The sequence below is a fragment of the Anastrepha ludens genome, chromosome 6 (assembly GCF_028408465.1).
Source record: "Anastrepha ludens isolate Willacy chromosome 6, idAnaLude1.1, whole genome shotgun sequence".
Lineage (NCBI taxonomy): Eukaryota > Metazoa > Arthropoda > Insecta > Diptera > Tephritidae > Anastrepha > Anastrepha ludens.
In genome coordinates, this window is record NC_071502.1 from 19,327,327 (window position 1) to 19,347,209 (window position 19,883).

Consider the following 19,883-nt stretch of genomic DNA (forward strand, 5'->3'; position numbering starts at 1 on the left):
ATCCCTAGCCCTGCGCGAGATGCCCATTGGTGTATCGTTTTGAGAGTGTTGTTCATCACATTACTGACGGTGTCCAGGTACTTTCCCGTAACTACTATAGCTATGCCATCGGCATATACCACTAGTTTAGGTGCCCCTCCGTCAAGTTTCTTAAGAATTTCATTTGCTACAAGTAACCATAATAGCGGTGATAGTACCCCACCTTGCGGAGTACCTCTGCATGCATATTTGGTGACGCTCGCATCGTTCCACTCCGCTTTTATCTTTCTGCTAGCTAATAGCTGCCTTATCCATAGATAAAATAGCATCTTTTGTCACGTTGTTAAAGGCTCCTGATATATCTAGAAATACTCCTAGAGCATACTCCTTATATTCTAACGCCTTTTCTATGTTTAGTATAAGTGAGTGAAGTGCAGTTTCAGTGGATCTGCCTTTAGTGTAAGCATGCTGCGCCTTTGTCTCTAATGTATGTATCTAGAATCTTCTCTAACGTTTTCAGGAGAAATGAGGTCAGACTAATGGTTTTTTTCCTTTGAGTATAGAGGGTTGCTTTTCCCCGCTTTTGGAATAAACACAACTCTCGCTTCTCTCCACAATACAGGAACGTAGCTGAACCTCAGGCATTCCCTGAATATCGTTCTTAACCATGGTACCACAAGATGGCTTACCTTTTGGAGCATGGCTGGGAAGATTCCATCCAGTCCTGGCGATTTATATGGGTCGAAACTTTGTATAGCCCATTCTATTTTGTTGTTTGTAATTACGTTCGTCGGGATTTCGTGCACAATATCTCCTCTAGGTTCGAGATCTGCAGTGTCCGCACACCCTGGAAAGTGTGTACTGACTAGGTCTTCTAGAGAGTCCTCACAGCTGTCATCCCACTCCCCGTTAGTTTTTCGTATTCTTTTTGGCATAGACGGATTCTTGGATAACAGTTTCCTAAGTCTAGCCACATCGTTAGTGTCTTCCATACTGCTACAGTAGTCTTTCCAAGATTCTCTCTTGGCTTTACGTATCTCTTTCTTGTATACTTTTAGTAGATCCTTATACTCTTTCCAACAGAACTCATCGTCAGCCACTTTGGCTAACCTATAGAATTCATGTACTCTACACCTTTGTGCTCATAATTCCCTGTTCCACCAAGGAGGCTTCACCTTGCGTCTATTACGTGTTGGAGGGCGGGATCTTTTAAAGGCTTTGACAAGAGTAGTTGTAAACAATTCAACCCCTTTCTCAAGCGCGATGTTTGACTTGTATTTCCGGGGTATTACTGGTGTTTTTGACAGTATATCCCTATACAAGTCCCAGTTCGTATTCTTAGGATTTCTAAAGGATGTAAGCTTGTTTTTTGAGCGGAATATCACCTGAAAGCTTATGTATCTGTGATCAGAGAATGAGGGCCTACTCAATACTTCCCATTCCTAAACCATAACATGCCTGCTTGTGTAGAGTGTTAAATCGAGTACATTCTTCGAGGTTGGTCCCACATATGTTGGTTCCTCAATATTTAAAAAGTATAAAAAATTTTCGTACTGATTAAAATAAGTTAAAAAAAAATGTTTAACATAGAAATTAGTAGAGCGCTGCAACGCTGGAGTTTCCAACTGGCGTACAAGATACAGCTCGTAATTATTATCTAAAGCAAAAAATTCAAAAGGATTTCTAATTATCATGATTTTTTATTCTAGATGAACTAAGAAAACCGAGAGAAATTCCAAAATTTCAACTTTTTGGAGGTTTTAAAGAAAAAAATGCCTTTCTATAAAAAAAAATTCACTTCAACTTGGTATAAAAATCTTGAAAATTTTTTTTTTTTCTATTTTGTTAGTTCAAATAGAAGAGAATTTGATACTGAAGGGAACAAGCTATGATTCATTGCAAAAGGTTCATTAGTTTTTATTTTATTCATGTACGCCAATTCAAAGAAATCATCCAAATGAAAAGTCGAGAAAAGAAGATAAAGTTTGTACTATAGCTGTCCGGTCACAGCGTAACTACCTAACGCTCGCCTACCTTTGGCTTTGTATCTACGGGTATATTGAGAATTAGGCTCTGTAACTTTGTGCGAATATTCTGAATTATATTAGGAATCGCTTAAAACGAAAAAAAATTTGATTTTTTTGACCTTATAAACCAGGCTCCCCCCTTAAAAAGGCCACGACAGTCGGTGCTATGTTATTGGAACGACCATGACTTATATCCGGCCAAGGACTGCCACTTTAGCAGCATTCCCCATGTATGTATGGGAAATGTTTATGCTGCTACAACAACAACAACAGCCATAAATTTAGTTTGGAAAATTACTTTTATTCAATTCAAAGTAAAAAATGTGTGAAAATAATACAAAATTAAAAATCGATTTACTTTTGCTCGATATGACCTCCTTTCACCTTGACTATGGCCTTATCAGAGCATTACTTGCATTGTGACTGCTAAAACAAGCAAAAAATAAAGAAAAAGACACAGTTACACATTGCAACAGTGGCGCCAGCGAGAGAAAGCGGGCAATCGCGGTAATAGCGCAGATACACCTAATTTAGTGAAGTCCTCAACCATCTGTGCGATCCTTCTGCCAGAAAAATTTGCCACACAGATGGCGCTCCAAGCAGTAAGAAGGCGTTGTTCCTAAGCAACGACAGGTTAAATTCCACCGCTTAGGACTGGTAGCGGCAGGCTAATCACCTACCCTGTCAGAAATCAAAATAGATTAACGAAACCAACGCAAGACTGAGTCTTGTCGAGGTCCTATGCTCCCAAGTGGAGTGAACAAGGGGAAAAAAATGCCCTTGAGACGGTCCAGAAATGTATCGCAAGTTGCCCGAATGTAGCTTGGAGGTATTTAGGCCCACTCTCGGACAATGGCTTTTTTCAGCGCCTCGGGACTCGTGAATGTTTTAGTTCGTAGTTCGCGTCTGGTGAATTTTCGAGCCGTTATGAGGACGTTATGAAGTTCGGAACGTTGTTTTTTAGCCATTCTTGGTTTACTCGTGCTTTGTTAGACGGTGGCTAGTCTTGTTAAAACGTCCATGGTCCATGGCCAACGAAATATTTGTCTGCCCACGGCTACAAAGCAACGCTCAGAATACTTCCTCGATAATATTATATTTCGCATTTACCTTGACGCCAGGCGCGATGAAAACGATTGGAGAGCACCCATCAGCGGTACAGCGGCCCAAACCATTACCTGTGGCGAGTGCTGCCTCCTGGTGGCCAGTCGATGACTCAAATTCGCGTATGAACGGACGGTGAAATAAACCCTATTGTTTTGGGAGTTTTCGAATTGATCAATTTGAAACATTTTCTCATCAAAAAAGACAATTTTCAGCTTTCGGCCAAGCGAAGCAACTCCCTCGCTCTCTCAAGTCTGACTTGTTGCTGCTTAGGTGTGAGATCAGGCGCCTTTTGAATCTTGTACGATCATACTACTACGTTTGAAATCCATTAACGATTTTCGCGTGCTTGCAAACAATACTCTGGACTGTCATTTACCCAACTAACAGACAGCTGATGATGCCCGTGTATCAGTTGCGCGAGTGATCTAAAGTTGGTTACACTTTGAGTGCTGGACCCTGTAATCTTTTGTTTTCTCTTTCTCTTGTTATCACAGTCCTTGGTGAATCATTGCTTCATTCACAACCTTGCGTCAACTGTCTCTATCCAGGGATACCTTCTTCCACAGCCGCACGTTTAGCTTTTCAAGGTCAACTTCCACGTCTTCGAGACATTTCTTGCTTGGGCATGCTCTTTTACGGCCTCCAACAGGGCGTAATCCAACTGCCTTTCGAGTTGTTTTCTCCATGGGCATTCTAAGCACTTGTCCGAGCCATCTTATCCTCTGAGTTTTTATAAATCTTATCACAGTTTCGTTTTTTGTTAATAGTTCCAGCTCATGGTTATATCTAATTCGATGGGCGCCGTCTGCAGTCTTACAGGTCCTTATATACGTGTGCCGTTATGTGTGCCGTTCTGGGCCCTCCCTAAGTAATATAGAAAGTTCCGGGAAGGATGTCTCCCCAGAAGGAGAGGAGGGATCGTTTTAGTGGCCACATCACACGACGCAGTAGACGACGGTCGCTGTCAGTGCGGAGGCATATTGAACCCTACCTCAACCATAAAAAAAAAAAATTATATTTTTCGCAATATTTTTCTTTAAAATACCGTCAACGCAAAAACTTCCCAAAAATCAATTATATTTGGTGGTCACTTGAAATTTAGTTAGGTTAGGTTAGGTAGAGCTGGCTGATCTGTAAAAAGATTCACTTAGACCTCTAGGGTCCACTGCGCTGCCAGTGCTATATTTTTGGAGTCGAAGATATTATTTTATGTAATTTTTAATGCACGTCTTCGCGCGTTTTAGCAAGCCGTTTAGCCTTTTGTCAGGAATATCCTTCAAGGATGAAAAATATGTTGATCCTAGGCACATTTGTCGGGTCCTACAAAGAGCAGGGCTGTTGCAAAGTAGGTGCTCCAAAGTACCCCTAGCATTCGCTTGAAACTTGCACTTACTAAAATTTAATGGGTCATAAAATTGCATACCCAGAAGAATTCTAAAAATTCTGGTTGAAAAGTTGAAAGTTTTGATGAAATCTTGAACTATTTTGCGTTATTTGGGTTTTGTGGAGATATGTACAATATTAAAAAATTATTTTGTCGGTGTTGCTATAATGTTGGAGTGTGCATGAGAAGAAATCGTAGGGTACGGTAGAACTTGCCAGAATATCTATTTTTAAAAGATGCTGTTTTGATTCCTAGTTTTTTGGGCGCACCTTGAACGTACTTTTCCGTTTATTTCATGTTTTTATTTGTCTTGTTTTTTTTGTCTTGTTTTTTTTTTTGCTTTTTTTAAATTTTTGGTTTTATTTTTTTGATTTTTTATTTTATTTTTTTTACTTTGTTCGATTTGTTTTTTTTTTCTTTTTTCCATTTTTTTTTTATGTTTGCTTTGTTTCTTTTTTTTTTGTTTTTTAATTTTTTTTGCTTTGTTTCATTTGTTTTTTTTTCTTTTTTCCTTTTTTTCTTTTTATCATTTGTTTTTTTTTTTCCTTTTTTCTTTGTTTGCTTTTGCTGTGTTTAATTTTTTCCTATTTTCCTTTTTTTCTTTTTCTTTTTTCATTTGTTTCATGTTTTTTTTCTTTGTTTCATTTATTTATTTTTTTTTTTGCTTAATTTCATTTATTTTTTGTTTTTCTTTGTTTCATTTGTTTTTTTTTCTTTGTTTCATTTGTTTCTTTTTTTTGCTTTTTTCCTTTTTTTTGCTTTGTTCCATTTGTTTTTTTTTTTTTGCTTTTTATTTGTTTACTTTTTTCGTTTTTTCATTTGTTTTTTTTTTTTTGTTTTGTTTTTTTTTGAGGTGTTTCATTTTTTTTTCTTTTTTCCTTTTTTTCTTTTTATCATTTGTTTTTTTTTCTTTTTTCATTTGTTTCATGTTTTTTTATTGCTTTGTTTCATTTGTTTTTTTTTTCTTTTTTTCATTTTTTTCTTTATTTCATTTGTTTTTCCCCCTTTTTTTACTTTGTTTATTTTGTTTGTTTTTTTCCTTCCTTTTTTTTTGCTTTATTTAATTTTTTTTCTTTGTCTGCTTTTGCTGTGTTTCATTTTTTCCTTTTTTCTTTTTTTTCATTTGTTTTTTTCATGTTTTTTGCTTTCTTTCAGCTGTGTTTTTTCTGTTTTTCATTTATTTATCTTTTTTTTGCCTTATTATTGTACATTTATTTTTTGTTTTGCTTTGTTTCATTTGTTGTTTTTTTTCATATTTTTTTTTTCTTTGTTTCATTTGTTTTCTTTTTCATATATTTTTTTTTTTTGCTTTATTTTTTGTTTTGCTTTTTTTCATTTATTTCTTTTTTTTACTTTTTTCATTTGTGTTTTTTTTTGCTTTTTTTTCATTTATTTATTTTTTTTTGCTTTATTTAATTTTTTTTCTGTTTTTATTTGTTTGTTTCGTTTTTTCTTTTTTTCATTTGTTTTTTTTTCATTCGTGTTTTTTTTGCTTTGCTTAAATTTTTTTTTCTTTGTTTCATTTATTTTTTTTTTTTTTGCTTTGTTTCATTTGTTTAATTTTAATGTTTTTTTTAACCTGCCACGCAACCATTTATTTAAAAAATACTACTTTCCAATTTTAGCTCAAATTTAAAGCGAAAAACCCCACAGTTTAGCTTCACAAGCAAAACACAAAAATTGATTGGTGCGTTGCAGTTATACATAGCAAAACGAAAAAAAAAAAAACAAATTTAATTCGCTCAAACACTAGGAGGCATGATCCGATGAAATAACCAAGAAAATGAAAAAGGAGAACGAAAAAATTTCGCCGACCCCATAAACTCCTTGAGCAAAATTTCTGTGAAAAAAAATTGTACTTGTGTACTTTGAAATTTAACCAAATTTTTGCGAATAAATCAAGCCAAAGTAACCGACATTTGAAATGCAACAACAATCAACTATACCTGGATGCTTTCAATGCCAGTAACAAGAATTGATTTTCCGCAAGACAATGCAAGCAAAAATTATTGAATTTAACAATTACATATAACCATACATATCTGGGATCGCCTCGACAAAGCGTGATCCTGTCGAAGTGGAACCAATCAACAGCGGAGCACAACAACAATTAGAGACTGACTTATCTGTTGGTGATTTGCAGCAAACAACTTGTCTCTCATCAATGCCAGCTAGCTGGCCACAAGGTGCGCGGGATAAAGCGGAATTTTCATTTTTAGTTTATTAACAAACCTCGCAAGTCCATGCCGATGGCGTGAGGGGTAGAAATATTATTGATTTATTGTTAAAATATAAAAATATTACATACAGAGAACAATATCTGGTAATGACGACATACATACATATCACACTACATTTACCCTTTTAAAATTTTTCTGAGATTAAGGAATCTTAAAGCTGATTTATAAATGCACATTTCTTTTAACAGAATCCATATTGAACCGATTCCGCTTAGTTCCAGATACCACTTTAATATTAGTATGTATGAACTCTATAAACGAAAAATGAAAAAAAAAACTATAGCTGAACTATTTACAACAACATTAAAACAATAATAAGAAAATTATAACATATCAAATAATCTAACTTAGATCAGTAGATTCAACACAAATACAACGCACATGCATAGGTATGTGCACGCATACATGCATACATACATTTTCTTGTATGCCCATAATTGTGCTCATATTTGCATTGCAATGCAGCAGAATCTTACATTTGAACTGCAGATATAATTATTTTTACACACAATGAAATATTATTGCATTTTCCCGCCCAAGTTAATGGATCCAGTTCGAAAAGAGGTCCATTTTCTTATTTCATGCGCCACAAAACGACCGAGTTCTAATTAAAAACTAAATATTCGTACATTTTTTTTGTATTGTTTCTGTTCAAAAAGAAAATTTGCTAATATTCTGTTGTGACTTCTTGTACTTTATTTGAAATAAAAATTCAAAAATCAATTTTAATTAATGTCTTTTAGTGGGAGATGGAATTTTGAGTCAGGGTTTTTAAACTTGCTTGAATATTTTCTACAGCAATGATTTGTATTCCTGCTTTGGCTTTGACAACAAGCGACGTTAACAGCGCAACCGACGTTGGCAGCACGAACAGCAGGCAGCTGCTTTGATTTAGAAGAAAATGAATTGCAGAAGCGACTGCACATGGCAGCGCTGCAGCGCACTTCGGTTGCTGTGGCTAACATTTTGAAAAAAAGTAGCAGAAACACAATGCGGATGTACCTTTTGCTTGTTTTTGCTGAATATGCAAATAATAAAATGTTCTGCAAGTAAGTAGTAACGAATATTTCATCTATTTACGGAGCCAATGAGCCTACATTTCAAATTTGATATAATATGATATTTACATACATCTCTTAGAAATATGTATGAACGTCAAAAGACTGTAAAAGGAGAAGTGGTTAAATTTTGCGAGCAAAACGACTACACCCCGTTGCATGATTATAAGCACACAATAAGTTTACTTATATTTTCTATTGTGTTTTAGAGAAAATATTTTTACTTGTAACTTAAGAGAAACAAGTTCACATATCAAACAACAAAAACAACATCATGTGTATTAAACAAGAAGAGAGTAGACAAATATAACAAAAATCAGAGAGCCTACAAATATTGAATTTCCAAAATGAAGAAATGAAAAATGGTAAACTTTTAGCTTTTGCTTCCGAAAAAAAGCCATGTCGAGAAATAGGCCTTCTAATAGAAATTGTATCGTGCGAGATTAAAAAAACAGAAAAAATTACGGGTACAAATAATCAGCGCGAATGAAAAAAATTTAAAGCAGCCAGTTCTACGTTACCGGCAGCCAGTTCTACGTTACCGGAATGACTAGGGTTCTTTCCGACCAAGGGCTGCCGCCCCAGTAAACTAGCCCTGTCTAGTGACCCGTTTATCATTCCCCCCTTTATCGCGCCACATGAGCAATTCCATGCAGCAATCTTGCTCCATATACTTCTACTTAGGGCTGGTATTGAATTCAACCCTGGGCCAGTGGTATTTTATTGCTGCGTTTGCCATAAACGGCACCACCCGAACTCCACCTCGGTTAGGTGCAAGACCTGCTTGGCCCTTAAGTCACATAGGAAGTGGTCCACACGGTATGTGGCCTTGTGTTGCCTACGCCATCAGGCTTCCAATGCTTTAACGACTACCACATCCCCTGATAGGCCAGCACTACCAACCGCCACCACAACCCACACCTACACGGTAAGGAGCTTAGCAGCGCAACACAACTCCCCAAACATAGCCGATTTCCTCCTGCTCCAACCTCAGTGCGGGGACAAACGAGCAGCACTTGGCCCCCCACACAGTCTGTTCCGTGTGTCAGACCAGAATACCTCGGAACCTGGCATCAGACAAATGCAATTTTTGCAATGGCTGGTGCCACTTTCGGAGATGTTCTGACCTGCGCACCACCCGTGAGTGGTCAACTGACTACCTTGCCCCCTGCTGCAGAGCCCTGCGCCCGTCCCTGGCACCCCGGAGCTACAACAGTCCTACCAAGAGGCTTCAAGCTTCTGCAATTTAACTGCAACGGACTAACATGCATGGTAGATGAGATAGTCGACTTTATGAGCCGGCACGTAAAGAGTCAACGTGATACCAAGGCTGAATGTGACCTTCTTTGGTTACATTAAGTCGAGTTGTACAGCGGAAGGGAAGTATTAAGTTCTTTAAAATGAAGCCACCTTCAAGCTTACCGCTGAGACGGAAAACCTTTGCACAAAAGTGCAAATCTCATCTTGATTTATTTGTACCTAGAATCTTGGATTCGTTCAGTAGATCCGCCGTTTATGAAAGTCTGTGCACACACTTAAGAATGAGGGAATAAAAGATTGAGCCATTTGAGTCCGTGACGTCGGCTTAAAATAAACAGAAGAAAATAAGAGGAAGAATGAAGAATGCAAGTAGAGATAAAGAAAAGAACGGCAATTATAGACTTTAATATCATTCGCGCTTTAAGCATTTAACACTTTTTTTATCACTTTGTTTAATTAAAAAATCAGAATATGCACTGATTACGCTTCACGCCGCACTTGTACGTCACTCAAAAAGGGTGACGGGTGATTCTGTCAAACAGTCTACAGTTATTCGCCAAGAACAAAGTGGTTGACTGCGGAAGGCGCCACCTCTGCATTCTCTACAGCGCTGCACATATTCTTCCTCACCACTGTAGTTATTTATGTTTCTTGTTGTTGGCAACTCCGCAGCCGATCAGCTGCGTAAAATTTGTGAATAATCTTTTTTCACTACTTTGTCAGTTTTCAAACAGCTGCGGTCGGAAAATCATTGTGAAAAATATGTTGAAAAGTGGGTGGGAGGGAGCAAAATAAAATAAAAAGTGCGTTTAATTTATATTATATAGTGATAAAATCGCAATAAATACCTAAGTGCCAACCTATTTGGAAAGAATAAAATCAAGAAGAGTGAAAATAATTACGGAAAAATTCGAATTTTCCTTTTTGTGGAGTTATTAAAATTTTATAATACGTGTGATCTTAACGTTCTATGTGCAACGAGGTGCGTGCGTTGTCGATCGCGATGATGGAAGAACTAGCAGAGGAGGTACAGCTCCGTTTTCCGGGGGAAAAAGTAAATGCGCCCTTGCTTATAACTATTTACTACGCCGCCAGATTGGATCATGCCAAACGGCTACTAGCCGCCACCAATGATATACACAACAGAGAGCTGGTCAATTATTTAGTGAATTTGGTGAGCATTTTTATACCTACCAATGCCTATATATGATTGTGTGTATATTATATGATTAGTGTGAATTTTCGCGAGTTGTGATTATTAAATAAGTAATTTCGTTTTCTTTTTTGCGCAAAGGTTTGACACTAATAATAAACGGCTGAGAAGCAGCATAAGAAATTAATATAATATTTTACGTATATTTACTCTGGGAAAGTGCTGAAACATGATTCACAACATTATTTTTGTTCATAGAATATTAAGAGAATTGATTTAGTTAATTTCTTTCAAAATCAGCCATATGCGATATGGTTGCAGTCGGTATGTTATGATAAATGCCAGTCACTTAGATACGCCTTGCCGTTTCATTTGGCGCGTACATCCTTTATTACGTTCTTAACTGAATTTTTGGTCCAATTTATGGTGTGCGTCTTGATGTTGTCGGTGGTTCAATTGAATAGATCTAGCATTTTATGCCGATTACGAACAGCAGATGGTTTTTAAGAAGCTTTCTTATCGCAAGAATGCAATTGAAGTTTGCGATTGTCTGCTAAGACAATATAATCAACTATAACTTGATGTTTTGTGCTTACAGTGAGCCTCGTACTAAGACCCACCAAATGGTACTTCCTCACAAGAATCGCAATTAATTTAACGCTTTGCACTTAAACAAATATTTTCTATTTCTGCTATCCCATTCAATCTTAGGTGTCACTAATTCAAATGCGTATAATGTTGTTGTTGTAGAATAAACATTCCCCATACATATACGGGAAATGCTGCTGAAGTGACAGTCCTTGACCGGATATAAATCCGTTTCGTTGCGGTTACGTAGAACCGACTGTCAAGGGAATGTGTGTGTATGGGAATGTATGCATATCCTGAATATCATCATATTATATACAAATCAAAACGCATTTTTTTAAATACTATTAATATCAATTAAAATCAGGTATACTTCAAATTATATTGTCATGGTAAAATTAGTTCAAATCAAATCCGGTCTTTAACTATGGCAAGGTTGCATTTATCTTAACACACAAAACTTCATTCGTCATCCATTGATTCTTGCAAAACTTCGTTTTCTGCCTCTGGCGCCGCATCCTTTTCCTGCAGTTTTCGCTGCTTCAGTGCCGCTTTACGTCTTTGATCGCGCACATATTTAAAAAAGCGCATCGTCCGGTCTATGAAAAATTCTACATCCATGTGGTAGAATCGTTGTAAAAAGATTTCTGTAAAAGGTTTTTTGTAACGCAATGAGTTCGCTATTATTCTTTTATACACACACGTACCTTTAAATATATCCGTGAAAATATAATCTTTAATTGCACGCTTGTCTCGTCCAGTTCCTCTGTAGGAATAATGGTGAGCAGCATCATTGTGGAAAATATTACGCCAAGTTTGTGTGATGTACTTTTCTGGTTCTTTATAGTTTCCTTGCATTAGCTCAACACGCTGGAAGTAGTTAATATTAGGCACTTTCATATTCCTAACTGGTATTTCATACCCACCAGCTGATCCCGCTGATCTTCGTCATTTCGCAAAAGTATATTCCAATCCTCAAATTGCTGCGCATCTCGGAATTGTTGCGTAGGCATGACACGCGCTTGTATGTTGTAGAAATCCAAAACTGGTCTGGCTGTGGACGCAACATATGACACATCTGGGCCCACTCTCTCTGTTTTCCTTGGATTTGTGCTTGATTTGGTAGCAGCAGATTTTTTAACTTTCTTTGATTTTACACTTTCATTATCCGTGTCACTAATGTTTAAGTCAATTGTAGGCACAGCCTCCTCACTAGGCACAACAGCAGGATCTTGGAGCGCAGATTTTAAAACTTTTGATGCAGCTTTAGGTTCATGTGTAACTTTTAATGCAGACTTGCTTTCCAAAGCGCCGATAACTTCGCGCCTCAGTCCTAGAATTTCCTTCTTTAACCGATGAAATAATTTTTCAAAGCATATTCGCATTGATAACAGCTCCTCCATGACTTCATTGCAACAATTACAGCGTGTAATATTGCTTGCCTCCGACATTTTAACTAAATTGAATGAAAAAGCAATAACTTTAATCAATAACTCATTTGGATAAATGGCTGCATAAAGGGTGCGTAAATCACGTTTATAAATAAATGCGTATAGTGGTGCGTATATGTGTGTGTGTATTTAAATTAGTAACATAACCATCTACATATGTATGTAGCTATTTAAGAATAAGTGGACGCGTTAATAACAAACTAATTGTAATGCTATAGAATGCGCAATATTGTCTTCTTTCTTTACGCCGTATATACCCACAATTCTTGTCAATGTGATTCAATTTTTTAAAAATAATATTTTTGTTTTGGCGCACAACTTTTATTTTCGAAACTCGCTCTAAATCTCCACACGTTTTACTTGAGACTCTCTAAACTCTTTCCGAACCCTGACATTCGCTTCTATTCTCATTCTGCTGTCATGCATTCCAATTAGCAAATAAACGCGCTGCCAACTATGTTATCCCGTGAAATCATATTTTAAATGTGTATCTGGACTGTAAGGTGCAAACAAATTGTTGGTATTATTGCATTGATGTATTTCATATTTATGTTTAAATATAATATACAAATGATTTTATGTCAGAAATACTTATGGTATTGCAATGAAAAACACTGTAGTCTTTGAGAAACATTTATACTGGATATTGGTGTAGTTGGCAACGCGGTAGATTGTCGACAGAATGCATGAAAGAGGAATGAGAATTAGAAGCGAATGTCAGTTTCCGTAAGTCATCAAGAAATACTGAAGAAAAACGGAGATATTTCTACATTTATTCGCAATCAATACTAGAAAAGGTAATTGTGTATGGAAAAAAAATTATACTGTTCCTTTTATAACAGCAAAGAAATGGATGCTTAACTAGTTCACATACTGCGTACTTGGTACAAGTTCAAAAATCGGGTTATAAAGAAATTAGTGTAAAGAATTTAGTAAAAGTGTACAATTAAAGTAAAGTTTTAGTTCGGTGGAATGCAATACTTATAAATATAGTATATATGGTACATATACCATACGTTCGTATCTTAATTTTTTGTGCATCTTATATACTAATTTGAATATATTTGTATGCTGAAATTTGTTAACTCCTTTGGGCGTTACATTCTCATTTATCTAAACTTTTCTATTTTGATAAAATACGAAAAAAGTCGCATATTTGTAGATACATTGCTTATAATGTAATATAGATACATAAATCGGACCATATGTGTACATACGTGCATATGTATGTTAAGATATGCATAAGTATGTAAATAGTTCACATGCATGTTCCATACATTCCACATACAAGCTGGGAGAGTTGGTATCGCATTCTAGCATACTAGATACCTACATGCCTACTGTTATTATTGTACCCTCTCTCATTACATGCCGGGTAGGTTAATCTTGAGACCAGTACTCCACCACTTAAAACTGAAGTATGTATTGACAAAATATTAATTATAAGTGCATTAGTCGGTGTTGCGAAGAAGTGAGCAAGAAACTCATGCAATTGAACTAATTTTAATCAAAACAGAACGTTTTTTTAGAATAATCTACCATAGCGATATATGTATGTGTGTATGTATGTATACGTACATATGTACATAGGATTATATTTTTCGTCTTCTGTAAACTAAATAATAAATAATTAATGCACAATTCGCGAAATGTTATTCAAATACTCTTGTAGAAAAATGCCAAAACCATCCGGCAATCCACGCTGCAAATGCTGCGATGAGGTTATGGAAGAGCTGTTAACGATGCGTCAAACTTTCGAAAAGTTATTTCATCGATTAACAAAGCAAATTGTCGACTTGAGACGCGAAGTTACCGAAAATATGGGAAACGCGTCCAGCGGCAAGGCATTAAAACGAGAAAGTAGCTGTAGTCCAAGCATATCCACGCCACCACCAAAATTTAGTCGTTACAATAATAGCGACAGTGAAACTGAGTGTTTCAAATTGAAAAAAGCTAAAAAATCGTCAAATTCGAAAAATTCACAAAATACCAGTAAGGAAGAACTCAAAGATCCAGTTGAAGTAAAAAGTGTAGCAAAAGTTAGTCGACCTGTCTTGGACTTTTTCAATATTCAAGCACGAGTCATGCCTACGCAACCGTTTAAAACTGCACAACAGTTCGAAGATTGGAATGCTATTTTCAAAGATGACGAAGATCAATGTGATCAATTGGTGTGTTTACATTTTGAATTGCTCTATATTAACGGTATTTAAAATTTATAAAATTCACTTTGCAGAGAGTTGAACTGCTGCAAGGCCTCTTTGATGAACCAGACAAATATATAAAACATATATGGCGTAGCGTTTTTAAAAATGAGGCGGCCGAAAATTACTCGTACAGAGGTAATGGCCGTTGCAAAAAGCGCGCCATAAAAAATTACATATTCACAGACATTTTTCGAGGTATGTAGTAGCTCTGTACATTGGTTAGGAATCTGTAGCAGCAATAACTCCGTTAAATCCATTTATATCGCTTTGTAGAGTGCTTCCTGCAACGTTTTCATCACATGGATGCTGTCTTTTTCATGGAACGCACCATGCGCTTCTTCAACTATGTACACGATCAATGGAGGAAAAATATGCGCAATCAGCGTAAAAGACTGGGGGCTAGTGCAAAAACACAAAATGAGGAACTTATGGATAATGATCTGACAACACAAGATGAGCAGAGCTTCAATGGTTACGATGGCACAATGTTGCCGTAATAAGCAACTGTATTTTTAAGTTTGCACGATTCCAAGTTGCAAATAATTGGTTTTGTCACAATGTTTGATACCGAATGCATACCTGCATACATAGTTTGAATTTCATAAAAAAATGTATTAGTGTATAAATGAATTGAAATTGAATTTTTATTTGTAAAAACCTTTTTACATACTTTGGTGCCCCTTTTAATGTTATCATTATAATTCTCTTGTATGCAAATAAAAAAAAACGTTTACAATTTTTCAATTAGTTTGCAAGAAATTAAAGAATCCAATTATTTGTGCATTTTTATATGGATTTGTTTTGGGTTTGTTGTTAACTGTGGAATAGATGGAATACGTTTTATCTGATTGCGCTCATTCCTCGGTAAGCAGTTGCAAATCATCGAATGCATTTCTGTAGTCCTCTATTTTGCTGAACAACATCAAGACGCACATCACAAACTAGATGAGGTACTCAGCGTTTGTTACACAAAAATAAAAAAAAAGGCCTAGACCCACTAGGTAGTACCAGACTTATGAAATTGAGCTGTCGTTCCGACGACCGGATTATATTCAACGACTGTCACTTCAGCATCCAATATCTGGAACATAATTGTGCCTACTCGAAAAAAGTATCTTTATAGCTTTGATAGGCTGCGGCGTTACTCCGGATTCTTCTTCTTTCATAGCGTTACAACGCGGGGTGCGTCAAAGCTTCCTTCAAAATGCTCCTCCAAAGCGGGTCTATTTTGAGCTGTTGCTTCGTAGTTACGTATTCCCAGCTTCTTAAGATCGTGTTCCACTGCGTCTAACCAACAGTTCCTCGGTCTGCCTTTGGCCTTCACGCCCATTAGCTTTCCTGTCAAGGCTTTCTTCATGGTACAGCAGGCATACGGATCACATGACCTAGCCATCTTAAGCGCTGCGCTTTAACAAAACGCACAGCCGTCTCGTTCTAAGTTAGATCGTTCAGTTCAGAATTCAATCGGATTCTGTAGGTACCATCATCCATTCTTATTGGGCCAAAGATCTTTCTTAAAATATTTCTTTCCATGCGAGCAATCTGAGCACAATCATCAGCCTTAAGAGTCCATACCTCACAACCATATGTTAGGATTGGTCGAATAAGAGTCTTTAGTGAACTTTGTAGCTTTAGACAAAAGTCGGGACTTGAACAAGTTAAGGTGGTCTTAATAAGCTTTGTTGGCGGCGTTGATGCGATCCCTGACGGCGGAAGTTAAATCACCGCTACATGCGAACATAACTCCTAGGTACTTAACATGCTGCACTGCTTCAAAAGTATAGTCTCCCGCATGGAAATTTGGCATCTGTGCAGGCCGCCTCGATTTCAACAGATATTTGGTTTTGCCTTCGTTTACAAAAAGGGCAATATCGTTTGCATTTTTGTTAATTTTTAAGAAAATTTCTTTTAAGTCATTCCTATTTCTTGAGAAAAAAACGATGTCATCTGCATAAGCACATATTTGGGTTGTTTTAGTTATCAAGGTACCACCTTTGTTGACTTCTCTTACGACAAAGTGCAGCATCAAATTGAATATGACCGTTGATCAGGCATCACCTGCTTTTACACCTGTTTCAATAGGGAACGACTCTGTGAGCTTCCCTTGAATGATCACTTTTGCTTGTGTATTTGTGAGTGTTGCGCTAACGAGCCTTATTAGTCTGGCAGGTATTCCAGGAATAAGCAATATGTGCTGGATCCTATCTATTTTAACACTGTCGAGGGCTTGTTTGAAATCAATGAACAGGCAGTGAACATCTAGCCCGTATTCATAGTGTTTTTCAAACATTTGGCTAAGAACAAATCATTGGTCCATTGTAGACTTGCCTCTACGAAATCCGCAGGAGCAGTTAATCTGATTGAAATTGTAGTGTGACAGTCGGTTGTTACGCGGATTAGTAAGCAACTGATTTGTTTATTGTATGGCGGCCGCCGTAGCCGAGTGGGTTGGTGCGTGATCACCATTCGGAATTCACAGAGAGGTCGTTGGTTCGAATCTCGGTGAAAGCAAAATTAATGAAAACATTTTTCTAATAGCGGTCGCCCCTCGGCAGGCAATGGCAAACCTCCGAATGTATTTCTGCCATGAAAAAGCTCCTCATAAAAATATTTGCCGTTCGGAGTCGGCTTGAAACTGTAGGTCCCTCCATTTGTGGAACAACATCAACACGCACACCACAAATAGGAGGAGGAGCTCGGCCAAACACCTAACAGAAGTGTACGCGCCAATTATTTATTTTTATTTTTTATGGTTTCGTCGGTAAAAGATGGATCGCAGGCAACAAAAACGGACAAATAATATATGTCCTGATACTAAAAAATAATTATTTATGAAAAAAAATTTTAATTTTAAATTGAAAGTTTTTTAAAAACAATGAAATTTCGAACGTGTCAGTGCAATCTAGCATTGCATCCAGGCTTTATTGCTCTTATTTTTAAACATTTGATTATTTTTCATTCACAATAGATATCAACTGTCATTTTTCGGCAATGTTGCCATCGGAAATTCCTTAATTCTCTTAAGGGGACAGCTACCTGTAAACGGCCATATTTTCCCTGATTTTCATTAAAATGATTTAAAATGAAGAAATCAATATATTTTTTTCAAAATTGGCATACAGTTTATTTATACATTAAAATGATATAAATTTTTTTATTTTTATTTTAATCATTTAAAGTGGCGGATGTACGCTCAATTCTTCCAGGAAGGTGGCAGCGGGGCTTCTCAATCATTGTAGCATCGGCGTCAGTGACCTGAATACAAAAAACCAAACATTTTTTGTTTGTTTATTAATGTCATAGATTCTATATAAATTAAAAAAAAATGGAAAAAAAATTCGCGGAATAAAATGCTTAAAATAAATTAATTTGGGGCGAATTTTCCTACCATTTTTGCTTCGGAAACATTATTTTTTCGAAAAATTTTCGAAAACTTGTAAGAAAGTAATATAAAAGTAACAAAAAAAACATGTGCAAAATTTCAGGGAGATCGGTCAATAACTTTTCAAGTTATCGTGTACGCCAATTCGTAGTTTTGGAAAAAAACGCGTCTAAAGTTTGAATACAACGTAACTATACCTCTCCCAGCGCTCGAACGCAAAGAATAGAGTCGTCACGGTTGAGGACATATTCATATTTGACATATTCTTAGAGGATTATATTAACATTTTATGGAAAAAAATTTTTGTTTTCGAAATTTTACAGGTATCTGCCCCCTTAAATTATGAGGATTAAGTAAAGTTGTCAATCCGCATTAGTTACACATAATTCCTGAGATAATTCCGTAGTAAGTCGTTAAAACTGAGAAAAAACTGAGATTGTGTCAGTGTTAGGAGTATACGAAAAAAATCCACCAATGGCAACACTTCGTTGCCATCTGAACAACGACTGATTGGACGAATGTGTGAATGCATGTGAAAGATCGTGTCGAATTCGGCTGCCGAATGCACAAGTGATGGGGCGTCAAAACTTCCCCTCACAATTTTCATTTTCGCCATAGCTGAATAGCCAACCTGGTAATCTATAATTCTTGAATCAAATACATCAAAAATATATCGCAAATTTCGTGATGGAAATAGACGTCCGAATGAGTTGAAAATTCAAAGGTTGGTGAAAAAATATGAAGAAACTGGTTCTTTCAAAGATAGAAAAAGGAATAGCAGAACAGACTGGGGTTATTTAGAAAGTAAAGTCTATGTGAATAAGCCAACAACGAGCTGAAACACAACATGCGGTTCGAGATTGCTGAACTCAATGCGATGTGTGAGCGAGTCCTTGAAAATTTTACTTCTCGTATGACAACCTCAAGACGAGCTCATGGTGGGCAGTTAAATGATGTTATTTTTCACATATATTTCTCAAAAGCCTGATTTTGCATAAAAATAGTGAAGCTATAGAAGAAGACTACACACATCGGCGTCGTGCAGGGGCCTAGTAATGCCAAAGACTGTCGGTTCCCATCCACATCACTCCTGAAGCTAAGAGCTAGTCATCACATTTCATTTCCTTTCCGATCCTAGTTTCTCCTTTCGACCTCTCTTTCTCCCGTGGGCTGGAGTAAGGTGTCATACGACCTGTGCCGGGAGTCAACCTGGCTGGGGTCCCAATCCTTCAAATAGCCCAGTCGCAAACGGAGTATACAGAATACCAGGCGACTTTCTATATTATTCAGCCTTGCTGCAAACAGGAGCCTTTGTGCGAATAGGCATTTCTTTGCTCCACACTCGTGGGACTAAAAACTAGAATTTGATAAGAGAACACAAAGGACAACACAGAGTCCGGATCGCTTAAAAACTCCGAAGGAAGCAACACTTCCAGTTCAGCTTCCGCCATTGCTCAATCTTTGAGCTGTGGCGCTACTAAGACTTTGCTAGGACCTGGCCTTGGCACTTCTCAGTAGCAGTCTCAATAGATCGACTATGAGTTCTGCCGTTACAGCGGAAACCGAAGATTGACGTTTTGTCAAACACTTGCGTCCTAAGTTGGTCTGCATAACGAAGCAGTCAGCCGGTCGCATTGTACATTGGTCCACTTTCGTAAATTTAAAACGTTAACTGGTTTACGTTTGCTCTCTTTTCTATATGCAGCCCATAAGCAGCTGGTGAATTTTATTTGTAATGTCTTAGGAAGTGTCCAGCTATGCACCCGCGTACACCTTTTTCTATAACGCATTTTGCATTTTATCGTTTCTCACAAATTTTAAACCGATGCAAGGGCAGAAGTGCACAAAATATGAGATTCCATAAAAAATAAATTTGATTCTTTATACATAATTCAGTCATTTGTTTTCGTTACGCATAGGGCTTGAGGTCTAAAGCCCAAAGTAGACGTGCCATAACCATACATTTTCTGATCGACCCAACATTTGGACAACACTGTTATCGATTGAAGGTGACATGCCATAATTCCGTAGTCATAACCATAACCAT

General features: G+C 36.9%; 3 protein-coding genes across 7 annotated transcripts in view; 2 read left to right on the plus strand and 1 right to left on the minus strand.

The window, feature by feature from the left end:
- Positions 1-9,770: 9,770 nt before the first annotated feature.
- Positions 9,771-19,883, plus strand: part of LOC128868920 (protein fem-1 homolog B) — a 40,230-nt gene continuing 30,117 nt past the window's right edge. Inside the window, exon 1 of one of the 2 annotated variants that reach the window (XM_054111532.1) lies at positions 9,771-10,229. In XM_054111532.1, coding sequence (XP_053967507.1) covers positions 10,026-10,229 — 204 coding nt within the window. In that variant the 5' untranslated portion in view covers positions 9,771-10,025. The remainder of the gene's footprint in view (positions 10,230-19,883) is intronic. The other variant, XM_054111531.1, reaches the window with a different exon arrangement.
- On the minus strand, positions 11,166-12,642 carry LOC128868922 (uncharacterized). Of its 2 annotated transcripts, none has more exons than XM_054111538.1 (4): positions 12,509-12,642; positions 11,723-12,252; positions 11,504-11,666; positions 11,166-11,443 (listed from the first exon to the last, which is right to left on the minus strand). In XM_054111538.1, the coding sequence occupies exons 2-4, from the start codon at positions 12,245-12,247 to the stop codon at positions 11,259-11,261; spliced, it is 873 nt and encodes a 290-aa protein (XP_053967513.1). In that variant the 5' UTR covers positions 12,248-12,252; positions 12,509-12,642; the 3' UTR covers positions 11,166-11,258. The 2 variants fall into 2 exon arrangements, with proteins under 2 accessions (XP_053967513.1, XP_053967514.1); XM_054111539.1 differs by having other exon boundaries at positions 12,505-12,642.
- LOC128868921 (uncharacterized) lies at positions 12,929-15,183 on the plus strand. 3 transcript variants are annotated; one of them, XM_054111536.1, is made up of 4 exons: positions 12,929-13,044; positions 13,920-14,418; positions 14,484-14,649; positions 14,728-15,183. In XM_054111536.1, exons 2-4 carry the CDS (start codon positions 13,924-13,926, stop codon positions 14,949-14,951), a joined length of 885 nt encoding a protein of 294 aa, XP_053967511.1. In that variant the 5' UTR covers positions 12,929-13,044; positions 13,920-13,923; the 3' UTR covers positions 14,952-15,183. The 3 variants fall into 3 exon arrangements, with proteins under 3 accessions (XP_053967511.1, XP_053967510.1, XP_053967512.1); XM_054111535.1 differs by lacking the exon at positions 12,929-13,044 and adding an exon at positions 13,609-13,665; XM_054111537.1 differs by lacking the exon at positions 12,929-13,044 and adding an exon at positions 13,652-13,718.

What these genes read in the sequence shown, in the direction of transcription:
- LOC128868921 (XM_054111535.1), top strand. Translation starts at nt 13,616, where the DNA reads ATGCCGGGTAGGTTAATCTTGAGACCAGTACTCCACCACTTAAAACTG. An exon ending in CTCCACCACTTAAAACTGAA is followed by an intron (nt 13,666 to 13,919) that starts GTATGTATTGAC and finishes ATACTCTTGTAG; the next exon opens with AAAAATGCCAAAACCATCCG. An exon ending in ATTCACAGACATTTTTCGAG is followed by an intron (nt 14,650 to 14,727) that starts GTATGTAGTAGC and finishes ATCGCTTTGTAG; the next exon opens with AGTGCTTCCTGCAACGTTTT.
- LOC128868922 (XM_054111538.1), bottom strand. Translation starts at nt 12,247, where the DNA reads ATGTCGGAGGCAAGCAATATTACACGCTGTAATTGTTGCAATGAAGTC. An exon ending in AAGATCAGCGGGATCAGCTG is followed by an intron (nt 11,667 to 11,722) that starts GTGGGTATGAAA and finishes AACTACTTCCAG; the next exon opens with CGTGTTGAGCTAATGCAAGG. An exon ending in TTTCACGGATATATTTAAAG is followed by an intron (nt 11,444 to 11,503) that starts GTACGTGTGTGT and finishes AACCTTTTACAG; the next exon opens with AAATCTTTTTACAACGATTC.